The 23,440-nt window shown below is 33.6% G+C and overlaps 1 protein-coding gene across 1 annotated transcript; it reads right to left on the reverse strand.

The window, feature by feature from the left end:
- Nucleotides 1-822: 822 nt before the first annotated feature.
- Nucleotides 823-21,061, reverse strand: LOC125077830 (rab proteins geranylgeranyltransferase component A 1). The gene is made up of 9 exons (XM_047689916.1): nt 20,912-21,061; nt 20,021-20,219; nt 19,277-19,403; nt 17,526-17,769; nt 16,540-16,762; nt 14,250-14,599; nt 5,153-5,271; nt 3,630-3,752; nt 823-983 (listed from the first exon to the last, which is right to left on the reverse strand). The coding sequence occupies exons 1-9, from the start codon at nt 20,958-20,960 to the stop codon at nt 837-839; spliced, it is 1,581 nt and encodes a 526-aa protein (XP_047545872.1). The 5' UTR covers nt 20,961-21,061; the 3' UTR covers nt 823-836.
- Between the last annotated feature and the right edge of the window lie 2,379 nt (nt 21,062-23,440).

The raw sequence follows: 23,440 nt of genomic DNA on the forward strand, positions 1-23,440 counted from the left end.
TGCTAAATATATGCTTTTGACTGGTGCATCCAATTTCATTAGCCTATACAATCTTAGCTCTAGACAATTTCACATTCCGCTAACCTTTATGCCCTATATGGTTTCAAATATTCAATAAATAATACTGTTTTATATAAAACAAGAGAGCAATATTGGCTCGTTTAATTGTCCGTTTATTATACACAATAAATTACTTGATAGATTTCGTATTAATCATAAACTCTCAATTCAAACTAAAAAATTCTCTTGCTTAATATTACAAGACAATATTAGTTATATATATAAAAAGATATGTCGTTATGTCATAATATTACTCATCCAGATCAGACGTAACTTGAACCATCCCACCAAAGAGCAAAATCAAACTATCAATACCATCAATATTCCTGACTCCACCACGCACCAGTCGGAATGCATTAAGTCAAGCAAGAAGCATATAAATCTTACTGGGATAATACCTTAACTTAATCAGCACATTCTCGTCTGTTAACAGGAGATCAATGATGAGATTTTTTTTAACATACAGACTTTGTTGGCCTTATATATGATGCCTTAGTCTATGGTTACTACTTGTGATTTTTTATATCATGTCCTACATTATAATGCAACTCTAAAGCGATACGTATTATTCGTTAATTGAAATCTAAAAATCGTTTTTAATTACTACAGAATTTATTTCTATAAAATTGGAGATTCACCAACAAAGTCGTAATAGTATAAAAACATACCAGCCATATGGGACCTCTTTGAAACATCAAAGGATCCATGGTAATTTTATATCTGGTGCTGTAAATACAATGTCATGTTCACAGTTGGTAACACTAATACTACAGCAATTACTCCTTGTCGCCCTCTGCGTCTTCGTCCTCCCTTTGGAACTCGGGGCCGGGAGTTGCACCATCTTCGAACACTATTTCCTCTGGATTGGGAGCACGGGGCAGGAATTCTTGACCAGGGCAGATCTTCTTATAGATTTCCTCTGCCTGAAAATATACGATTAATTATTTTTTTGCGAAGAAACGGAATAATAAAGTATTCGGTTTCACGAAAATAAGATAAGAGTCACGTTAGGTATAAAATTTTTATATTAGCTACTTCTTTTCAAACCAAATAATGTACAGGCACCATTGCTTTTAATTAGTTGGGTCAAGCGGTCTCTTTATAAGAGGCACTTGCGTAGAGAATATTATGTAATATTAAGAGCCGAGATGGCCGAGTGGTTAGAACGCATGCATCTTAACCGATGATTGCGTGTTAAACCCAGTCTGGGTTTTAATATGCTTATTTTTGAGTCTATAATTCATCTAGAGCTCGGCAATGAAGGAAAATATCGTGAAACCAGTATGTGCCTTAGGGCAGCGTGGTGGAATAAGCTCCAAACCTTTTCCTCAAAGGGAGAAGAAGCCTCAGCCCAGAAGTGTGAAATTTACAGGCTGTGACTTTATTCTATAATAATTTTAAAACAAATTAAAAAAATGTGTTTTTGTAATTACTTATAAGAGCAAACAAAATAATTTACGTAATAAATAAATTACTATGATAATTTTACTATCATCTCGATAAAATTAATTTCTAGGAACACCTAGTCCACGTCGAATATTAATTGTAGCACGTTTTTCACTCGTGATCAAGATATACATTTTGTGAATTTATCAATAGTTATAGTACGGGTCAAATGTAAAATAAACAGTCAAAAAACTTATCATCTAAACTTTTGTATACCTATGTTTTTTTTTTTACTTTTAAAAGTATGTTATTGCTATTATTTTTATAAATAGAAGACACGACTTAAACAAATAACTAGGTATATAACAAGCATATTTAATTTTATTATTACAATTTACTTTATCTCCGTGTTTGTGATTTGAATTATCATTATTAGCAATGGTCACTATTAGTGAGCTCAGTTAAGTTGACTGTGTATTATATAACATAATAAAATATACAATGTAACCGTTTTCTATGTTTATATTACAACAAATTAAGAAAAGTCCGAAAGTGGAGCGTAATGTTTTCCGTGATCATGTATTTCTTTATTCCAGATAGCTTTTAAATTCCTTTTATCTATTGGTACGGAATTATTTTACGCAGAAATGGTTATGACCCCCTCAACTATCTCTTTCTACATTGTATTCGGTTTTATATAAACTTATTTTTTTTTAATTAGAATTTTGTCGTTACCATTTAGTTCTTTTCAAACGTTGTTAATATACATATATTATTGTGTCTATTATTTAATACAAATAGTCCCACGATGATACCTCTTGTTTTTTATATATCTACCGATTATATATTACCGATTTATATTTTATACAGATTATCTTCTTAGTATTTAACAACATGGACTGGGTGTCTTTCGACATTAATTTTTCGTCTCTGAACAGTAAGCAGCTTCCCGACTTCGCTTTTTTAAAAATGATACATCGGGTAGCCATTGATTAGGAAAGCGACGTGAACAATCTTGCATTGATCAGGTATGCATTAAACCTAATGTAACCTCAAAAATAGTTATTTTTTGCATCATGCATTTGGGGATTAAAATTATCGCAAATTGTCACCCCTATTACCTCCTAATGGGAATACTTCGAATTACCAATAAACCTGTATATAACCGACGAGCATTTTATATGAAACAGGCGAATGAGCAAATAGGCCAACTAGGGTAAGTGCCGCCCAAAGACATTGGAACTATAAGAAATATTAACCATTCCCCACATCACTTACGCCACCAAGCTTGGGAGTTAAGACGTTATTTCCCTTGAGCCTGTAACTATACTGGCTCAGTCACCGTTCAAACCGAAACACAACAATACTTATAAATTCATTCAAAGCAGTCGTATTTTTTTTACGTTTATATACGATCTAAAGTAAAAACCCATAGATGTCCTAACACTACCACGAAAGAACAAAGGCAAAGGACCTTATCCCACCACGGAATTATCGACTGGCATTTCATCTAACACATGCAGGATTCCTTGCGACTTTTCCTTTAACTTAAATTTAGTGAATTATCAACAAAAACAAGTACAATCCAAAAAACAGTAACAACTTCTAATACTGTTCGCATTTATAAAAATCGACTATTTGAAAGTAACCAGACCAGCCTAACTATAACTGCCTATACTACACATGGTCGGGATAGTGATGTGCGCGTCAAACACGTGCCATCGATAAAATAATGTCGCGGTGAATGACTTACACTCTCGTGCAAATCACTGCAAATCACTCATTTGAACTTATTGCTGTTATAATAAAAGATATTTATTTCTATTCAATCAGCATTTTAATACTTAATTAAACGATTTTTGCACGCAATATAAATCTGTCAATGTAAATATTTATCAACAAGCGTATAGTATTATTATCAACAATGCTTTACTTGATTAACGATATCAAAGTAACACCGATTACGAATATATAATTATTAAACGGATTTAACACAACAAATCAATAATAAATTATTGATTCAGATATATAAATAATTATGACAAATGGATACGTTAATCATTACAAAATAATTTACGTCATAAGCTTCAAAACTATAAATTTACGTGTGTGTGTGTCTTTGTACCCGTGTGAGTCTGCCTGTGTACCTGTGTGTGCGTGTTGCGTGTCTGGGTGTGCGTTACCTGGTGTACGGCGCGGTCGTAGTCGAGTCCGGCGTCGGGCCCGGCGCACACGTGCACGCAGTCCGTGCCGCTGTGTATGGCCGCGCTCGTGTCCTTCACGTTGTAGAACAGCGACCACAGGCACTGCGACGGCAACACGACATCGCATTAGAAAACACTACATATATATTTCAGATAGGCCGAACGGTCAATGTTAACCGCAGCTCATAGAAATTAGCATTAGAATTATTAACCAATTCTTTACATCGCAATATACCAACCTTGGAACTAAAATGTTATGTCCTTTGAGCCTGGCTCTACTATACTATACTGGCTCGCTCACCGTTTAAGCCGGAATACTACAATATTAAGTCTTGCTGATCGGTTGTACTGCCGTTTGTTGTCTTAGGTAAACCTAGTAAAGAGTCAAAATATCTATCATGCCTGTAACTTACGTGAAATAATTTGTTTACAAGAACTTACTAAATTAATTTGACAACCCATAAATTATTATTAAATCATGTAAACAAAGTGCGCATGTAAATAATAATGTCGTTTTATGACCCACTAAACATTCATTCAACAATCGACTATTCCTCTTAATTTCTCGCATTCGACTAAATGAGTTGTGGTCAATTAACCGCAACTTAATGCCCAAAATCTCAACACCGGACAAAGCGTCTAATAGTATACATGTTAAGTCCAATGTTCGAAGTAGTGTAACTGCCATGGCCTATAATTACGAAACAGCATTGTTAAGTAAATTTTCAAATGTTTTAAAAAGAAGATTTATTCTGCACTCGACATATTTATTTTAACCGCAATCAAAGCAAGGATTGTGTGGTTAAGTACGCTTAGCATTCCTTAAAGCAATTTCGTGGCGAGGTTTTTTCTTATTATTCTTATATAACCGGTGCGTCCCGGATAATATAAGCGGCCATTTTAGCTGTTGCGGTCTCAGTGAGATATATTTCAAACCCTTTTATTTCATACTAAATACTTACATACTGTACGTTTATGGCAGTTCAAAACGATCGTGGTTTTAAATGTTTTAAAGGTCCAAGCGAACGACGCGACACTTAACAAATTACTTAACATACGGACAGAAATAATAGTTTCTTTGTGTTTAAAATAAAATTCGGATGAGTCCATACCATACCTGCAGTTCATTGTTTATATCACATCTAAGCATTGATAAAATAACATGTCTTTAGCTTTAGCAGATTATGGGTGACCACCGTCTCCCGTCTCTATTGCCAGTCAATGCCAGAAGGAGTAGATGCAAAAACAACTGTGTGCTTGAATTGTTACGACATTATTGGTCTAAATAAATAATTATTACGTGGTATTCATTACGGATACGTGAAAAATTAACTTTATGTATATTGGCGAAGTTGCTATCAAAACATTATGCTGTTAAAGTGAAATAGTATTTACAGTGTGAATTATAAATAAATATATGTTAATGTATATAGTAGAGCTATAGTATCTGTACTCTTCAGGCCTCGGGATACGCTACACATGAGGGACTTTCTTTAACAGACCTTGGGTTTATCGGAGGTCGCAGTCTGGTCCCCGCCGGACATATCGAAGATTTTCTCCGCGTACGGCTTCAAGTCACTCTCTGCATCTTTTACCTTGTTCGTTACTAAGTAAACCACGACTGTAATAGAAAAAAAAAATAAACCATTAATATATACAGTAGAATCCGTTTATTATGACTCCGCCTATATTGACTAACCGTTTATTGTGACGTATTTACAGTATGAGGTTTGGTTCTCATATAAAATTCGTTGTAAAAAAGTCAGATATAATGACTTCCCTTATAGTGACAGTTCGCTTATTATGACCCATTTTTAATAAATTATGTCCGGTTATCATGACCGACATGATTCCTTACACCTTCGGTAATGTTTCGTTCAGCACCCGGCTCGTTTTTATTTTTAATCTGAGTGAATAATTAATACTTGAAGGTCACGTACGTCATCACATACGGGGTTGTATGGTTTTTCTTGAAGGCGAAGGCTATATATGGTTCTTCCTTTGAACCATATCTTCTATACACAATAGTATTAGAGACTGTTATTACAAAACAAAAGCAAACAAAAATTACAGATTCCTTACATTACATGCAAAATACCTATTATTATACCTATAGGTATATATTTTATTTTTTTCACAAAACGCTTTGTATGACGTCCGGTTATTATGACGTGTTTGTCAATTCCCTTCGATGACATTATAAATGGATTCCACTGTAATTCGTTTTGGGAATATATCATTTAATATAAAAATGTTTTATACTAATTCAAATGTCTTCATTCAAATTTAAAGCAAGAGCATCTAATGCACCGCAATCACAACAGTAGACCTGAGAAGAACCAGCGAACGAAACTCAACGATCTTTTGATCTCATTTTATTAGATTTTACAAAATTCTATGAAATAGCCCGTATAAGTATTTCTCAAGTTATACTATTATCTATAAAGCTACTTATTGCATCGCTATATATTTTTTTATTTTTTTTATTTAGCGTCAGGCACACGTCCGACAACGTAATCAGTTCTTTGAGAATAATAATAAAAAATAAAAAAACGAATTTTAGTATTTCGATGTATGTGTTTAAAATACATATAGCTGTTTAATTTTGTTTATTGGCTTCGTTTGTTTCGTTAATTTCGTCAATCTTATGTTTTTTATACATTATATCGGTGTTATAACCGCAATACCTTATCGTACCTATTTTTTATGGCGTTTCGAACTAAAGCGAACAAGTATAATATGTAAAACATTAAAATTAATTACTATTTTATTTTGAATAAGCCGATATGGCCTAGTGGCTTAGACTTTTAAGTCTTAACCGACGATTGCGGGTTCAAACCTAGTCAAGAATTACTGAATTTTCGTGTACTTGATTTTTGTTTACATTATAAAACAATAATTCATTTCATGCCCGTGCAAGGAAAACATCGTAAACAAACCTATATGTGTCTTATTCCACTGAAATTCCGATACATGTGTAGCCACTGAACCGTTCTACGGCAACGAAGTGGGATAAGCTCCAAGCTTATCCTCAAAAGGGAGGGGAAAGCCAGCAGTGAGAAACTTACATGCTATTACTTTAGTTACTACTCCACTGTTTTATCTGTATTAACTACTTAAATTATGTTTATAAAGATATTCAGACATGCGTAACATTTGAATTTACTTGAAGCGGGAAGAATGTGAAACAGGATCATTCGTAGAGCCAGAGCCTATTATATGCGACCAACTAAACATACTATTCCATTAAATTAAAAAAAAATGGATGTTGGTATATATATTTGAGATAAGACTTCGTCCCCATTTGTGATATCACCTAATCCAAATATTTTCCTATGAATCGTATCGGTTTACCATCGAATTTAAATTTTCTGTGACCGTAAACGCTTATAGACGTCATAATAATTATTTAGACGATGACAATATTGTCGTAAATGATAAAGAGCCATTGCAACCAAAGCCGAGTAATATCATAGTGAAGAAAGCAAATAATATATATTTAATGACTGATTAAAAACTGTTAGTATTGTTTTTTGGTGAACAAAAACAATATTAATAAAACATAATTATTGACTTGATAAATTTAAAGTTTACATTACCTTATTTTGATTAACAGAAATTGGAAAAACGGAGACAGTTTTAAAATTAATAGCACTTACGTTTGCATAATTTATATTTAAAAAAAAAATTGATATAAGTAATAAAATTTGTAAAAAAAAACACAAAAAGGTTTCTCATAAATAATCAAGGCGCCGTAACTTAAATAATCAAGATTTCTTCAAAAAAGAATACACCTTGTAATCCTACATTAGCTTTGTACAAAACCGACGCGTCCTTAACGACTACCGAGAACATTGCACTTAGAAAGAGATAAACCATACGTAAGTCAATCAGCGTGATATGTTTACGGTATAAGAGCTTAGTGTTTTTAGTAATTTGTACAATGAAAAACAGACAATACAATTTAATTATATTTAAAGTTCACGACTTGAGTGCCGAATTTTCAAGAACATTTTTTTTTTTAGTAATCATCCATATTTCAAGACTTGATCTAAACAGACATACAGCATGTTTAGATTAGATCTTGAAACTGATTATCAAACGACTTTCTGTTATTAGAAATATTAAAATTAGTATTTAGGCTTCTGTAAAATTGTGTTTGGTACAATCCGGAAGCGATAGATGGCGCTGATTGAAAATGTCACATTCCTGAATTACGCTGTCCATTATTTTTCCCGCCCGTTGACGCTGTAGAGGCCATTACGGGATACAGCAAACTCAATTCGAAAAAAAAAGTAAAGTTACCCACCCGTCCGGTGACGCTACATAAATACTTACATAGTTATTACTTATTGTCAATTCGTAAAAAATATGTTAAGTGAACAAATAAAATTGTAGTTGTGTTGCTTCGTTCACCATTCGATACCCCAATAATATATCGCTGTAAGCTTCTTTTGATGATTTGAAATCAAACTATTTAAAAAAACCGCTTCGTTCAGTATGCTTGCTCTGATTTTACCGATTTTCCCATGGGGTATACGGCTATAATATAACCTATAATAATATATTAAAATTGTGTTCTCTAAAAATATATTTTTAGAACATGGATACATCTATCCAGGTCCATCCGTAACAATTCATTTTCAGTTAAGTATTTAACAAATAGTCGTCTTTCTTTTGAAACTGTTTGTCTGTTTTAATAGCCAGAAAAAATATATAAGGGAAGTACGGACAAAATAACATAGTCACCATATTTAGAAATTGGCGGGTTTTAGTTACGTCTCCGCTATTGTATTACGTGTCGGCCGTCATATTTAAAATCCTTTCAGATTTTGAACGCCATTGTTTCAGTCTCGTCGCAGTAATCAGTTCAAACGAGTTTCGCGCCTTTAAAAGTTTACAGATAGCTCTCTCCTATTTTCTGGTAAGTTATTTGTTGTTGTTTGTAATTATCTCTATCTCGAAGTTTTTAGAGACACGTTTGATGCGTACATCAATCCAAGAGCTTGCCTTTGAACTAGCCGAAAAAATGCTTTCGATCACCCTTTCAACAAGAAACGTGCTGGACAAGAATGGCTTGAAGGCTTTCTGAGAAGAAATAGAAAGTTGGATACGATGTATTTCTTGTTTACTTTGGGCTCATGCGTAATATGCTGATGTCCCAACAATTTATTTGTGAACTGTGTTCTTAAAAAATAGTATGTCATTATGTCCTTACTTTCTATGTCATTTTGTCCGTACAACATGGACAACATGGTTTTTGTGATTAGTTACATTTTTTCTTAATGCTTTATATATTTTATTATAGTTTCTACTTAATTAAAAGACTGTGTTACTGATAGTCAATAAACCAAAGACGAATAAAAACGATTGAGACAGATTATAATACCATTAATTAAATAAATATGATTAAAAAACAAAACACCCTGTCATTTTGTCCGTACTTCCCCTATATATAAAATGCGTTGTAACAACGTAACGAAAACTTTAATAAATCATTTGTTGCTGAGAATTTTATTTCAAATGCAATCATAAAATGGTCGAATAAAACGCTCTACAAACGCTTAAGTAGGAAGCCAAATCTTATATTTCCTCAACTGGCCAGTCAATGACTCATGGTCATTTAAAAAAAAAACTTGGTACTAAAGCACTAAATGAGTTTGCTAGCGAGGTGCAAAAAATAAACGGACTTGTGCCGCCAAAAAAACAAACGAAATCTTGTATGATGACACGAATCAAATAGCTAGTCGAAGTCGCAAAACGTTTTTTTATTTACATATTTTGATTTTGTTGCATTTTTATTATTAGCAAGAGATTTCATTTTTCACACTTTAAGGCAAAGTACACGAAGACAATTGTTATAACCTCTATAGACGTCTACTGACTCAGAAAGTGTTCATATAATAGTTATTCTTTAGTTGACAATATTGATGTGTTTGCTACAGAATTTACATGAACGAATAAAGCAAAAGATTTGGTTATATTGCGTTTTTTGACGCTTTAAGTGTAACAACAACATTCAATAAAACGCCAGAAAAAACATTGACTCATGAATTACGAACAAAATTTCACAACGTTCTAACACTATTTATATAAAGCTTTCAATTTGTGATTTTATTTGTATAGACTATATAAACTATGTTGTATTAATTAATATAGTTCTGTAGTATATATCCCATCAAAAACATAAATGTAAAAATGAGAGCCAAGTTAAATATTATGATATATACCTTGGTTGTTGACTTCAACGACAAAAGAAGTGAGATCTAAATTTGTGCCAAGTTAAATAGTCCTTTCTGAAATTTATTTATAACTACATAAATATCATTTCTTCTTATAACTTGGGATAATATATTGTTGCCTAAGGTCTGACTTGGCTAGTTCCCATATACGAATTATATTATAGCCTTCGTAAGTTCTAAGCCTTTACAGATGAATTATAAACACAAATTAAGCATGCAAATATTCAATGGTACTTGTCTAGATATGAACTCGCAATATCTGGTTAAGATTCATGTTTTCTAGTGACTGGACCATCGCAGCTCTTAATGTACGTTAATACTAACTAAGCAATACTGAGCTGTCCTCCATTCTATTAGATGTTCTGAATTATAATTTGTTATTCTAAACACAAACTACAAGTTGTGTTTATAAGCATATAAGAACTAGCCAAGTCAGACCTTAGGCAACAATATATTATCCCAAGTTATAAGAAGAAATGATATTTATGTAGTTATAAATAAATTTCAGAAAGGACTATTTAACTTGGCACAAATTTAGATCTCACTTCTTTTGTCGTTGAAGTCAACAACCAAGGTATATATCATAATATTTAACTTGGCTCTCATTTTTACATTTATGTTTTTGATGGGATATCACTACTTTTTGTATATAAATTATTAGTAGGTACTTATTAATAACAAAATTAATACCAAATGGTTTTTGTTAAGCTATTCTATTTTCCTACGTTTACGGGGTAAAATTGTCTTTTTTTTTATACGTTCTTATTTTTCTTGTAGGTACCTCTGAAATGTTCGACTGCCCATTCAGTGTCCGGATTTTTTTTACGCGTTTTCTGTTTATACTTAATTTGGCCAAGTAGGGGTGGTAATACGTGCACAGACGGTTGTACTCTACAATAGAGTTCTCTTGTGTTTTAATTTGACTTGGACCTAAATTGATAAGATGTACTCCATCTAAGGTTTTAACTCTGGAGAGGCCAACGTAAGCCTGCTCTTTACTTAATATAGAGGAACCTATGTCGAAAAGAGCACCGTCAATGCGAAGGCCTTGTAATTTGTGTATAGTAGTAGAATATGCTAAGCAAATAGATAATTGTTTCCTTTGAACATATATGTACATTACTTAATATCTGTAACATGGTTTTGACTTCTAGTTTGCAAATTAAATTATGTTTAAATTGAATCGTTATTTTACCGACGCTATTGCTGTTGTCGACGTCCCCAATGTACCTTCTCTATTTTTCCATTGGACCCATACACCAGTCCTTTGCTGACATCAGCATGCTTGCTCGATACTGTTCTTCCAAGCAATAAGGATCCCCGTTTGTAGCGCTAGAGTACAAACTTAAATCATTCCAGTTACGATATACATAGTCTACTACAGTCACACGAAACCTATTTTATTGTTGTATACTAGTATACTCAAACAAAAAATATGCAGTCGAATAGACTAGGCAGCTTCCATCGGAAGGCATTGAAATAATTCTTATGAGCGCGGTTGCCACTCGCTCAGACACGTCCGCGTTAAGGTTTAATCGCAACGCTCCTTTCCCGCTGCTCCGGCGTCGCATCGCGCGCCGTGTACCGAAATGCCTATTATTATTATTTTTTTAAGTATAATGATTTTGCACCATTGATGTGCGCTAAATGCCAGTTAATAACGTAATAAATACGAAAGTCGGCTATACTCATAAGTACTAAAACGGAAATATTTGGATTTAAAAAACTTAAGGGTGGTATTCAACTTCTTATATATTCACGTGAAGACCTTAAAATCCACATTAAGACGGGCTGTCATAAGTTTTGATTGCTGGTTCTTACATCATTTTTTTTTATTACAGTTATTATAGGATTATAGGAACTAAGTATATATTAAGTGTTCTTAAGAGACCCAATAAATGAAAAATTATAATAAAATGATAAAAAATTACCAGTTTCAGATTTTTTCCTTTATATTGGCCTAATTATCTACCTGCATGCCAAATTTGAACTTTCTAGGTCACCTGGAAGTAGGATATAGTTTTGATCTATAGGTCAGTCAGGGATAAAAATGACGATTTTTAGACGTTAATATCTAAATAACCATTTGAGATGCGTTTATGAAATTTGGAACACATATGTATCTCGCGAGTCTCAATATATGAGCTAAATTTGACACATTTATGTCAAATAGTTTTTGAGTTATGAGGAGGTCAAAAGTGGCTCCAAATGGTTCGTGTAATATTACACACGGTGCTGCACGCCAGTTCTGCTATACTAGAACTTGGCTGACACGCTACCGCGTGTCTAGATTAGCATTTATATTAATATTATAATCAAAAACTTAATAATTATGGTTCGTGAAATTGACTTCAAGTATTTAAATTAACATGGTTATTTTTATTACTAACAGTATTTAAAACAGGATATTTACCATGTTTTTTTTTATTTTTATTTGGTGGAGCTCGATATTTCGACATTATCTACGAATGTCTTGTTCACGAGAACTCGTTGTCTCGTGAATAAGACATTCGTAGATAATGACTTCAAGTAATCTTCAAATGCTAATTAGTGAGGAAAATAAAATAATGTAAGGTAGCTAAAATGGATATAATACGGTAATAATTACGAAAGATCCCGACATATCATTACAGTAAGTCTGTCAATGTCCCACAACTGGGCTAAGACCTCGCCCCTTTTTGGGGAGGTTTCGAGCTTATTCCACAAAGCTCCAATACGGTATGATGGATACACGAGTAACAATTTATGTGAAATTAGACACATGTAGGTTTCCTCACGATGTTTTCCTTCACCGCCGAGCACGAGATAAATTATAAACACACATTAAACGCATGAAAATTCAATACGTTTATTATTCTTTGAAAGGTGTTGGTTTTAATATTTATATAAGCGAATGGGATTTTTTTTTTATGTCATTGGTGGCAAACGAGCAGGTGGCTCACACAAAAGTGACTACCACCGCCCATTGACATCTGCAACACCGAGGGGCTTGCAGGTGCGTTGCCGGCCATTCAGGAAAGAGTACGCTCTTTTCTTGAAGGTTCCCAAGTCGTATCGGTTCGAAAAAACCGCCGGCGAAAGCTGGTTCCACAGAGTGGTTGTGCGAGACAGAAAATGTCTTAAAAATCGCGCTGTTGTGGATTTTCGGACATCTAGGTGGTGCGGGTGATATTTGGAATTTTGACGAGATGTCCGAAGGTGAAATTCAGCAGCAGGGATTAAACAATTCCTCGGAACATTCCCCGTGATAAATTCTGTAGAAGATGCAGAGCGAACCAATATCTCTACGCGGAGCCAAAGGATCAAGCTGGAAAGGGCGTGATCGTCGATAATTCGAGCCACTCTACGTTGGATACGGTCAAATGGAAGGAGCTGGTACTGGGGAGCACCCGCCCAGAGGTGAGAGCAGTATTCCATGTGAGGCCGAATTTGCGCCTTGTATAGTATTAGACATTGGGCCGACGTGAAATACTGTCTTGCCTTGCTGAGCACTCCGAGCTTTTTTGATGCCAATTTGGCTTTGCCTTCCAATTGACCGCGGAACTGAACGAGGCTCGAAATATGGACGCCAAGTATTCCGATACTAGCTGTGGCGGCCAACGGAATGTTCTCGAATCGTGGAGATGCGACAAATGGTGGTGACAAACTTGCGTCTTTTTGGGGTTGACATGGACTAGGTTTAGCCGACCCCAGTTCGAGACTTTGTTTAACGAAGACTCGATTTCAGACACAAGTTTGTTCCGGTTTTCTTCGACGTTTTCCCGAGAAATATTAGCACGGCCGGATATGCAATTATGTATGTATATGTTTTTTATGAGTTCCGAGTTTCACCGGAACCTTTTAGATTTGAGCTATACCTCTCCGCACATTAAGAGTTACATCTTATTTAAATTACATTGGACATCTTGGAATAACAGTTCCTTCCACTCTCAAATCGCAATGACTCTCCTGACCAAATTCGGTCCCGGCGACTATAACCTGCAACAGCAACTGTGCTGGACATGTCATAGCGCTCGAGCGTATACGTAGATATTAGTGCAGTCTATTCCTTATAGCTCGATGGGCCAGCAACGAGTGGAGAGCTCAGGCGCACGGCGGGATAACGTGCATTCTGAGGCACGGGAGTTTAACATCAAACTTCAGGCTGCTAATGAGAATTTAATGACCGAAAAAGTCAATGACTTTATTGGCCAGACACGGCTTCAAATCCCGGACCTCGAGATATAAAGCTTTATGAGCTTACTAAGCCAGCGAAACTGTCATAAATAATAACTAATATATATACACTGAAAAAAATTTTTTATATGCTGCTATTATAAAAAAAAAGTCTCTATAACGATTGGTCGAAAATACTTACAAAGTCCTTTAGGGCAGGAGCCAGTTGCGGGGCCAACCTCCAGAACAGTCACACAGTTCTGTTCATCATTGAGTGGCGGGAACCTGAACAGTGTCAGAGGTTCCTTCTCACTCGCCATAATCGTTCCATTTGTTATGAAAATAGCCTTTGATATGTCACAGGTTTCCGCTGGCTCCGGCAAAATGAAATCCTTGGGGCATTCGTTGATGCCGATAACCAAGTGTTCGCATTTCAGAGTTTTCGAATTACTGCCGACAACTACGACAGTCTTGCCCTCTTCAACGGTCTTTGTTTCAACGGAGTCGATCGGTCGGTTCAAACAATACCATCCGCCGAACACTGCACACAATCTTAAAAAGAAAAACGTTTTTATTCGTTATCATATTGACGTATATTAAACATTTCTCCGCGCATTTATTTGTATAACTTTTTTTAAATAATTCTAATCTTGTATTATAATTTTACTTTAACTCAATTCATTTTCATTCATTCGATTTTTATACATTTTATATCACAATGAAATCATAAAACCGATGAAATGATACCAAAAACGTCGGTTTCATAATAAAATGTCAGTCGTGCATCATGCAATGCTAGAAAGTCGCCTTATTTTCGAGTGCGCTCGAACGATGCACATCTGGGTCAATAAACCTCTCGCCGCAACACTTTCATGGTTATTTTGCACTCAACTTTAACGTTACAAGTGAATGACATCAAATTTAGGAGCTCATAATTCATTTCATATTTAACAAATAACACATTTTTTATTGAAGTTTAAAGGCCTTGAATCGAAAATTACACGATAAATTTAGCGTAACGTTATTTATTTGCTATGATTTATAGACGTTAATTTTAATAGAAACAGTTGAACGTTAAAAAATCAAATAGTCGAAGAGTGATGAGAACTGCTATATTGAATGACGAGTGCAAAGATATATTTTCAATGATGCGTTTTAATCTCCAATAAAAATCCATTTAATCGAAAACCGGAGTACAAAATATTTGTATAATCGATATTTCTCACTCCTCCAGTCCCGTGTATTGTAAATAAAAATAAACGCTTCGAAGCCGCACCGAATGAGTCAGGATCGTTACGGAAATTTTATGATGTCGTGTTAAATTTCCGAGGAATTTTTAAAAGTATTTCTGTTTTATTACACTATTCTCTCAAGTTTCAATCAAGATACATACTTTCATTGTTTAACTGTTACGTAATATAAAAAATTTGCAATCGAATTTAACAACGTATAGTTTTTTTAAAGATATAACTGTAACATAACAGGGATGTATAAAATGGTTATGACGTAAACGTATATATTTCTATCATATATAATTTCGATTTGTAAAATTAGATACACCACTAAACCCATATATATAAAACTTAAAGAAAAATTATGTATATAATATTATAATATAAGTAAAAAAAAAATATAACGTTTCGCAGTCCCGCCCGCTTTATCTTCAGACTATTGACGTGACAAGCGTGGCTTTTATAATCTCGTATTTTCAACAGAAATTACATATCGTTTTTTTTTTTTTAATTTCATTGTAACACTAACAAACAGATATAAATGATAATGTAATAAAGCTATGAATATCTATCGTGTCATATGTAATTATTTCAAACTAACTAAAACTTGAACTTGAAATTATTAAAATGATAAATAAGCCCCGAAAAACTAAAGTATGTACACATTGTTTATAAAATTATATCTACAGATATGTTACACCCCTCATCATGAGACGTCAAGATACATGTGTGTAGGAAGCACTTTGATAAAAATACTTCCAACGATTGTTTTGAATACTGCAGAGGTATTCTGTAAGAAGAATACGAAATTCACCGCAGCACACGAACGAATAATGTCAGTATGTGATATGCGATGTTGCCTATAATCATTATAAAATTTATAGAATACACCGAAACTCGGTTGTCAACTTCTCATCAATGAAATACGAAGTGAATTCTTTCAGAAATGCACTGCTGGTTAGTTCGTTTAATATTTATTAAACGCATATAACAACAAGTTTACCTTACAAATTTAACAAGACTTCCCATAAAAGGAATGTAATGTTTTTAAGGTTTATCTACGCATGTATATGTTTCTTTATTCCAACGTAACTTTAAATACCTAAACTGATTTGGATGTATGAGTATCGTTAGAATCCTTACATCACCCCATTCTGAGTTTAAATTAAGATATTTATTCAATCAAGACTATCGTTTTTCTTGGATTTTTATTATTTTTGCATAAATATATCAAATAAACATATATATATTTCGTCTTACCGGCAGAAACATTGAGGTATTTCTCCACTTCCATACATAGGCCACAAAAATGGTGTATTCCCATAACGACCGAGGCTCATGAGGAACTTCTTACATTCCTTCACGCCCTCCAAGCACGGCATGCTCTCGGTGCCGCCCGCGATAGCGAACAGGACGTAGTGGATCAAGTTTGGAGTTAGACCCTTATGGGTTAAGTATTCTTTGAAGGTTTTATCGTTCCAGTCTATAGGAAAAGAGTTGCGTTTTAGAAATATTGTGTATACTTAAAAATAAAACTTAACTTAACAACATTCTTCTGGTTTATTTTCAGCCACGGCAGTTCATTTCAAAGATACGTGTGTTTGTGTCTTTTTTGTTATATATCTAGACGGCCGGGCAAATTGGCCACCTGATGGTAAGATGATAAGCGCTGTTACTTAAACCCTTGTTACACTTTTGTTACACTGGCTCACCGACCCTTCAAACCGGAACACAACAATACTAAGTATTACTGTTTGGCGGTAGAATATCTGATGAGTGGGTAGTCCCTACTCAGACTGGCTTACATAAAACTATCACCAATTAATACTCTCTTAGTCCGATGGGAAAGCAATGCGTCACGGTCGGGAAGAGACCACGGCTTAACGTGCTATTTGAGATTTGGACGTATAAACAAACCAGTTACTGGTTCGACCCGGGATTCGAACCCGGGACATCCAGACCAATTAATTAACCGCTTCATTTGACACTAATTCATAATAGATTGCCGGCGTGGCTGTACTCTTTGCAGCACCACGGGACGGTAAAACTATCCATACTACAGGCTATTAAGAAACTACGAAATAACCTTTTTATCTATGACTACATTTACTTATGTATCCATAAAAAAGTAAAAAGCAAACTAAACTACATATCTGAGAAGTGTATCACGTCATTTAAAGTTTCTGAGTCATTTTTGTCAATAAAAAATATAATACGACTTAATTGGAATGCTGTAAAATAATTACCTTTAAATTCGTTGTTCATTTCCTCGTCGTTGTAACCAACGATGGAAGTGAGCATTTTCATGAGCATCCGTTTCTCGACGATGCTGACCGCCTCGGTGGCGAACACGTCGGCCCGGGAGCACGGCACCGGCATCAGCTTGTCATTGAGCCAGGTGAGTACGCGCGTTACACAACGGAACTCCGCGTAACGAGCGATGTTTGAGGATATCAGAAGTTCAACTAGTGGACCTCTTGAGAACAGCAACTAAATAAATATTTCATCAGTCAGACATATAGTATCCTGTGATTTCTTGCAAATTAGATAAGAACCACCCCATATTACCCCGTGGATGTCGTTGATTAAGGTTTTTATTTAGTAAGCGTAGTACATTCATACTATAAAATATTTGCGCCTGAATAACATGCTTTCGAAAACAAGCCCACCGGCGATCGGCCAGCGGATAAAGTCTACAAAATTATTCCCTTCCATATTACAGATACAGTCACGCTTCACCGATCCTAAATAAATGAGATAAGGGAACGCGAATGATAAAAATCAGTTATTATCTGTAAATGCAAACTCGGACGTATAAAACACAGGAATATTGCAAAAGTGTTGATATGCATGGATTTGGAAGGCAAGAGGTAGACAAAAGAAGCTGTATACTACACAGTGCCAACCGACCGGAAAAATAAAAAACAAAATATTCTTTATTCAAATAGGCTTTTACAAGGATTTTTTGTAAATTTACACAACTGTATTAAACGTAAGCCTACCACCGACTCGGAATGTAGATTTTACTGAGAATAACCGGCGAGGAACTTAGTAGTTACTCTTTTTTTAGATTTAAAATTCAAAGTTACATATTAAATATATATCACATGTCCTGCCTGAAAGTCAACAAGTATTACCGATACGCTTTTTTATCATCTATATTATCTTGTGTTGTGCTTTATTTATTAACATGTTTTTGTTTTTTTTTTAAAACGCTTTGAATTTAAGAATCGGCGAAGTTTAAAATATTTGCAGAATTGCCTTGCCCCAAAAAGGGTTTATTGACTTTGCGGTTTCAGAAACTTGGCGTTATAAGGGTATGCGAAAAAATTGACCATGACTACGAAAGATATCGCTTAATATTTTAAAGTTCTGTTAATATAAAGTATACAAAATAAGTGTTTTTGTAATTTGACGCATACAAAAAAAGGGTTCGAGTAATTTATAAAAAAACGCTTTGGAATGGAAATCGTTGCTTAAAAAAGATAAAAAAACGAACTACGACAAAGAGGACTGTTAGTCACAGTTTTATCTAAACGTAATGTACTTTACATGACACAAAAAGCGACGCTATAAAACGCGAACCATAGCCAACAAACAGTGAAGGAGCTATTGGACTGTCAGCCATCATAAAACATAAACAAACTTTTACCGTTTCGCATTTCCACAGTTAATTAGCAAATTTTATTTTTTTAACGCAATTAATATAGAAACTGTAATTACAACTGCATGGTCCGATAATTTACGAAACATATATATTTGAGATTTTTTATTTTAAATGGCACTGATTAGCTAACCAGATTTATAATTCATAAAATGATATATTTAGAGAATTTAGTAAGTATATAAGTTAATTCTTGTAGAAGTATAATGAGTGATATAAAACTACATATTCTATAATGAATATGGTATTTATAGGCTATCAGATATGTATAATTATTTATTGCTTAGACACCGTTAATGAGTACAGAAATGTGAATTTGAAAGTTTCCCTTACCTTTGAAGTCATGTCAATATTGAACTTCCTGTACTCTGAAGTGAAATCAGCTTGACACCACACTTTCTTAGTGGGTTCAGCTTTACCATCTTCACTGTCCTCTTTTGGTTCTTCTTGTGGAGGATCCCTATTCGGAACAATTATATATGATTGATTTTAAGAAATTTTTTATAGTAAATACGAACATTGTAAACCAAAGGAAGTAAGATGTTTTATCCCTCAAGCCTATTATTAACCCCAGCACACTTAACTACATTAAAATCAATAGATAACAAAAAACGGTTACTGTTTGCCAGTGGAATAATTAATGAGTGGGTGATACCAGTGTGTGGTGAGCTGAGATGACCCAGTGGTTAGAACGCATGCATCTTAACCGATGATTTCGGGTTCAAACCCAGGCAGGCACCACTGAATTTTCATGTGCTTAATTTGTGTTTATAATTCATCTCATGCTTGGCGGTGAAGAAAAAACATCGTGAGGAAACCTGCATGTGTCTAATTTCAACGAAATTCTGCCACATGTGGAAAAATTTACAGGCTGTTAATGGGTGATACCTACCCGGACAGGATTACACATAATAATAATAAATACGGAAGATAGTCTTTAGTTCTTCTTGTATTCACTATTGTAAGCAAGTTATGTATGAATTAAATTATCTATAGGTCTAATTTAGATTTGGTATATATTTAATTTGTATGAAATAAATTATTAGGGAATATATTGTAATGAGCAAATTAACTTACTTATTTATGTACCACTTCTCTTCCAAATTGTACACTTGTGAATGTTTATTTGGCTCAGTTTTAACCTCTTTGATGAATTTCTGCAGCCCGTCAAAATTATAAGAGGCCCATAAACCACCGTAATGGTCACTGCAGTCAATGTGGAGGACATCTTTGCCAATTCGACTGCATGCAGCAGCCACAATAGACTCAACCACACCTATTGAAGCAATTATTATATATTTAAGTAGAAATCAGTTATAAATGTAAGCAAATTTTTCTCATTTATAACAACATTGATATAAAATATAATGCTTCAAATATTTTTTGAAATTAATTATTATGTTTTATTATATATGTATCCTAATAAAACATATTAGCAAAGCACTTAGAGATACAAAATAATAATAGTAGTCCATTATTAAAAAATACTTTTAAACAAAGTAAGTATAAAATAATTTGTTTTAGAATAAATTGATTTTACAGGTAAAATCAATTTCTAAACTCATATTAAGTTAAAATATTTTACATTCGTATTTTCTACTAAGAAAAGTTATCTTAAAATTTTACAAAAAATATCTTAGACTTGGACAGAAATTTCAAATTACGTGTTCAAATTAAAAAGACAATGGACTGCAAATCGACTCCGCAAATATTTAATAAATGAGTAATCCGTAAGAGGCAGACATATCGCTCAAACAGTCAAAAGCATTGATTTATATTAAATCTGCATAGTTATTCTTTTTCATACTAATCCAACTGTTTAAAGTAGTTCTTACTTTTACTTAGAAACTGTAAAAATGTTAGTCATACAGAACTGCAGAATGAATGAAAAAAGCCTAGATCGATACCTAAGTAGGCTACCTATCGCCATCAAACCCGGTATCATTTATAAAAAAAAATATGACATACCTGTTCCTACAACGATGACATTGAAGTGGGTCGGTAAATCTTCGTCCATTTTTACCTCTTTAGTACGTCCAGCACAAATTAAATTGATTTTTTTTAAATATATAAATGAAAAATGTGCCTGCACTGTGTAAAGGATTTTACTTTCTCTGACATTTGATGTGTCTGACAGTGACAACTAAGCAACTACGTTCGGATACTATAAATTAACAACATTAATTATGTTTTAAAAGAAAATAGTTTAAAAATTATGCTACACATTTTGAGAGTAATAAATTAAAACCAAATGATCTTGGCAATTCCCTAATATAAAAAGCTTACACAGTAAAAATTAAATCAATTCAACCCTTGACTGTTGTAAGTGCCGACTAAAGGATCTTTAGTAACCTACTAAACCAAAAAAAAACCAGTAGCAGTAAGCAAGCTATCTCAGCATGCATATAAACAAAAAAAATAGCTGAAGATGCTTAGTAGTTCATTCAAAATAACTTACTGACTAAACGAAAAAAAAACGTACGATAATAAATATTTAGAGCCAAGTTTTAACAATAAACCTCGATATGTTGATATGCTTAGTCTTAAAAGATTATATTTTAGCAGGCTAAATATGTTTTCGTTCTAAGAGTATAGAACGAAAACCGACACGATAACATTAGTATCATTTGTTATTTCGTGTAGTATTCTAGTTTAGTATAGTCATAGTATTTTGGTATATTTTTTACGGGAAATCAGGATTACTAACATGTTTGGTCCAGCTCTACTGCAAATTAGGTATAACATTTATCTCAGTATCATTAGTACATTTCGATGTTTACCGAAATTTTTCATAAGAACCTCGGTAATAATCATCGTTAAATGTATATAATATGCATTCAATAAGTATTCTAGAATACTAAGTGCCAAAACTGAAAGCTATAAACATCATTATGTGCAAGGCTTATTAATAAAATTTTAATAATAATTACCTACCACTACGTAGGATGTGGGAGAATCATTAATTGCTAAGGTTTTTTTAGAAAACGTTATAAAACTGGAATTAACATAGATGCGTCAATTCACGTCACTTGCGAGTTGCTATTAGCTTTGGCGGTTTGGTGAACCAAAATTTATTAGGTCATATTTAATTTTATTATAGTTTTATGTTCCTCGAAACCGGCAATTGTTTATACAGGAAACCAAAAATGCGATCATCAAAAATGAAACGACAGTTGAGTTGTGTTTTATATTTACAATATTTTTTACATACATTTCAACATTTTACAGGCTACTGGGAGCTCTTTTTAATTCGAGCAACGAACAGTTACATAAACTAACACGTAAATCTAATTCGTAATAAAAACGATCTGTGTTAGTTGATCTACTGGGCCCGCGGTAGACGGGATCGGCACACTAGAATCAATAAAACCCCGGTGTGCGTATTACATTGTTACTAAACGAGAGAACAGTGGCAGTATCCTTGACAAGTGATATTCGTAGTGTATCCGTAGGTACAAGCAGTAATTTATTAGGCCGCCCCTCCCATTAATAGTTATTGTTCGAAGGACGAATTTTCTCGTGTGCCCTTTTAGTGTGTAAGGGATGATTCAAACACTATAGTACAAATATACAATTTAAAATTGACTTGACGACTACCCTACCGAGTTAGTACTATCTACAGTTTAAAATGCCATGAAAAGTTCGTGGATTTTTCAGATATACATACATACATATTGCATCAGATACATAGTTAATAAAAACGACTCATCTAAAAGCTGTCAACAACTGTCGATTACTTACATTAAAAATAATATTAATAATTTAGCAGGCAGAGTAAAAATCCCTGTTTTCAAAGTTATTTTCCTCTGTGGAAATAAGTTTCGAGTTTTGCTTATAGTCCAAAATAGTTCAAATATGCAATAAATTTTAACTTTGCCTTTTTAACAAACCTTCCAAAACTACTCGCTAACACGACCGATATCACACTTGTGTTTTGGCATATTTTTTTACCAAGAAGCCATAATTTTATTACTAAGACAAATCTCTTTTTTTATATTAGCCTTCTACACAAACAGCAATAGGTAACATTCATTTTAACATTCGCTTACAAATTTTATAACAACCTATAATGATAAAAAAACATTCCTTTCTAAAATCTACACCATAAAGTGACGATAGCTTTATTACTCAAGCGTTTTCATTATACAATTTTACCCGTCTATAACATAACATTTTACACGACTATTTTACAATTACAAAATGTTACTTTTCTTATTGAGGTATAGGATTCTCAACCCAGCGCGCTACTCAACGAATTAATACGTTTTCCAACTATTATACTATTTAAGTTTTAAAAAAAGAATATTGGATTCATTACGGACTCTTAAATACTGTAACTTACATTAAAAATTTAATACAAGGAAAGCTTTACATAGGGCATATACCTATCCTCTTTTTCTGATAGGTACTCGTAATTCTTTGTTTCAAATATAAAACATATTTTAAGAATGTATTTATTATTATAATCGCAAAAGCTTTAAGCGACATTTAGATTTT

This window comes from Vanessa atalanta, chromosome 4 (assembly GCF_905147765.1).
Source record: "Vanessa atalanta chromosome 4, ilVanAtal1.2, whole genome shotgun sequence".
Classification (NCBI taxonomy): domain Eukaryota; kingdom Metazoa; phylum Arthropoda; class Insecta; order Lepidoptera; family Nymphalidae; genus Vanessa; species Vanessa atalanta.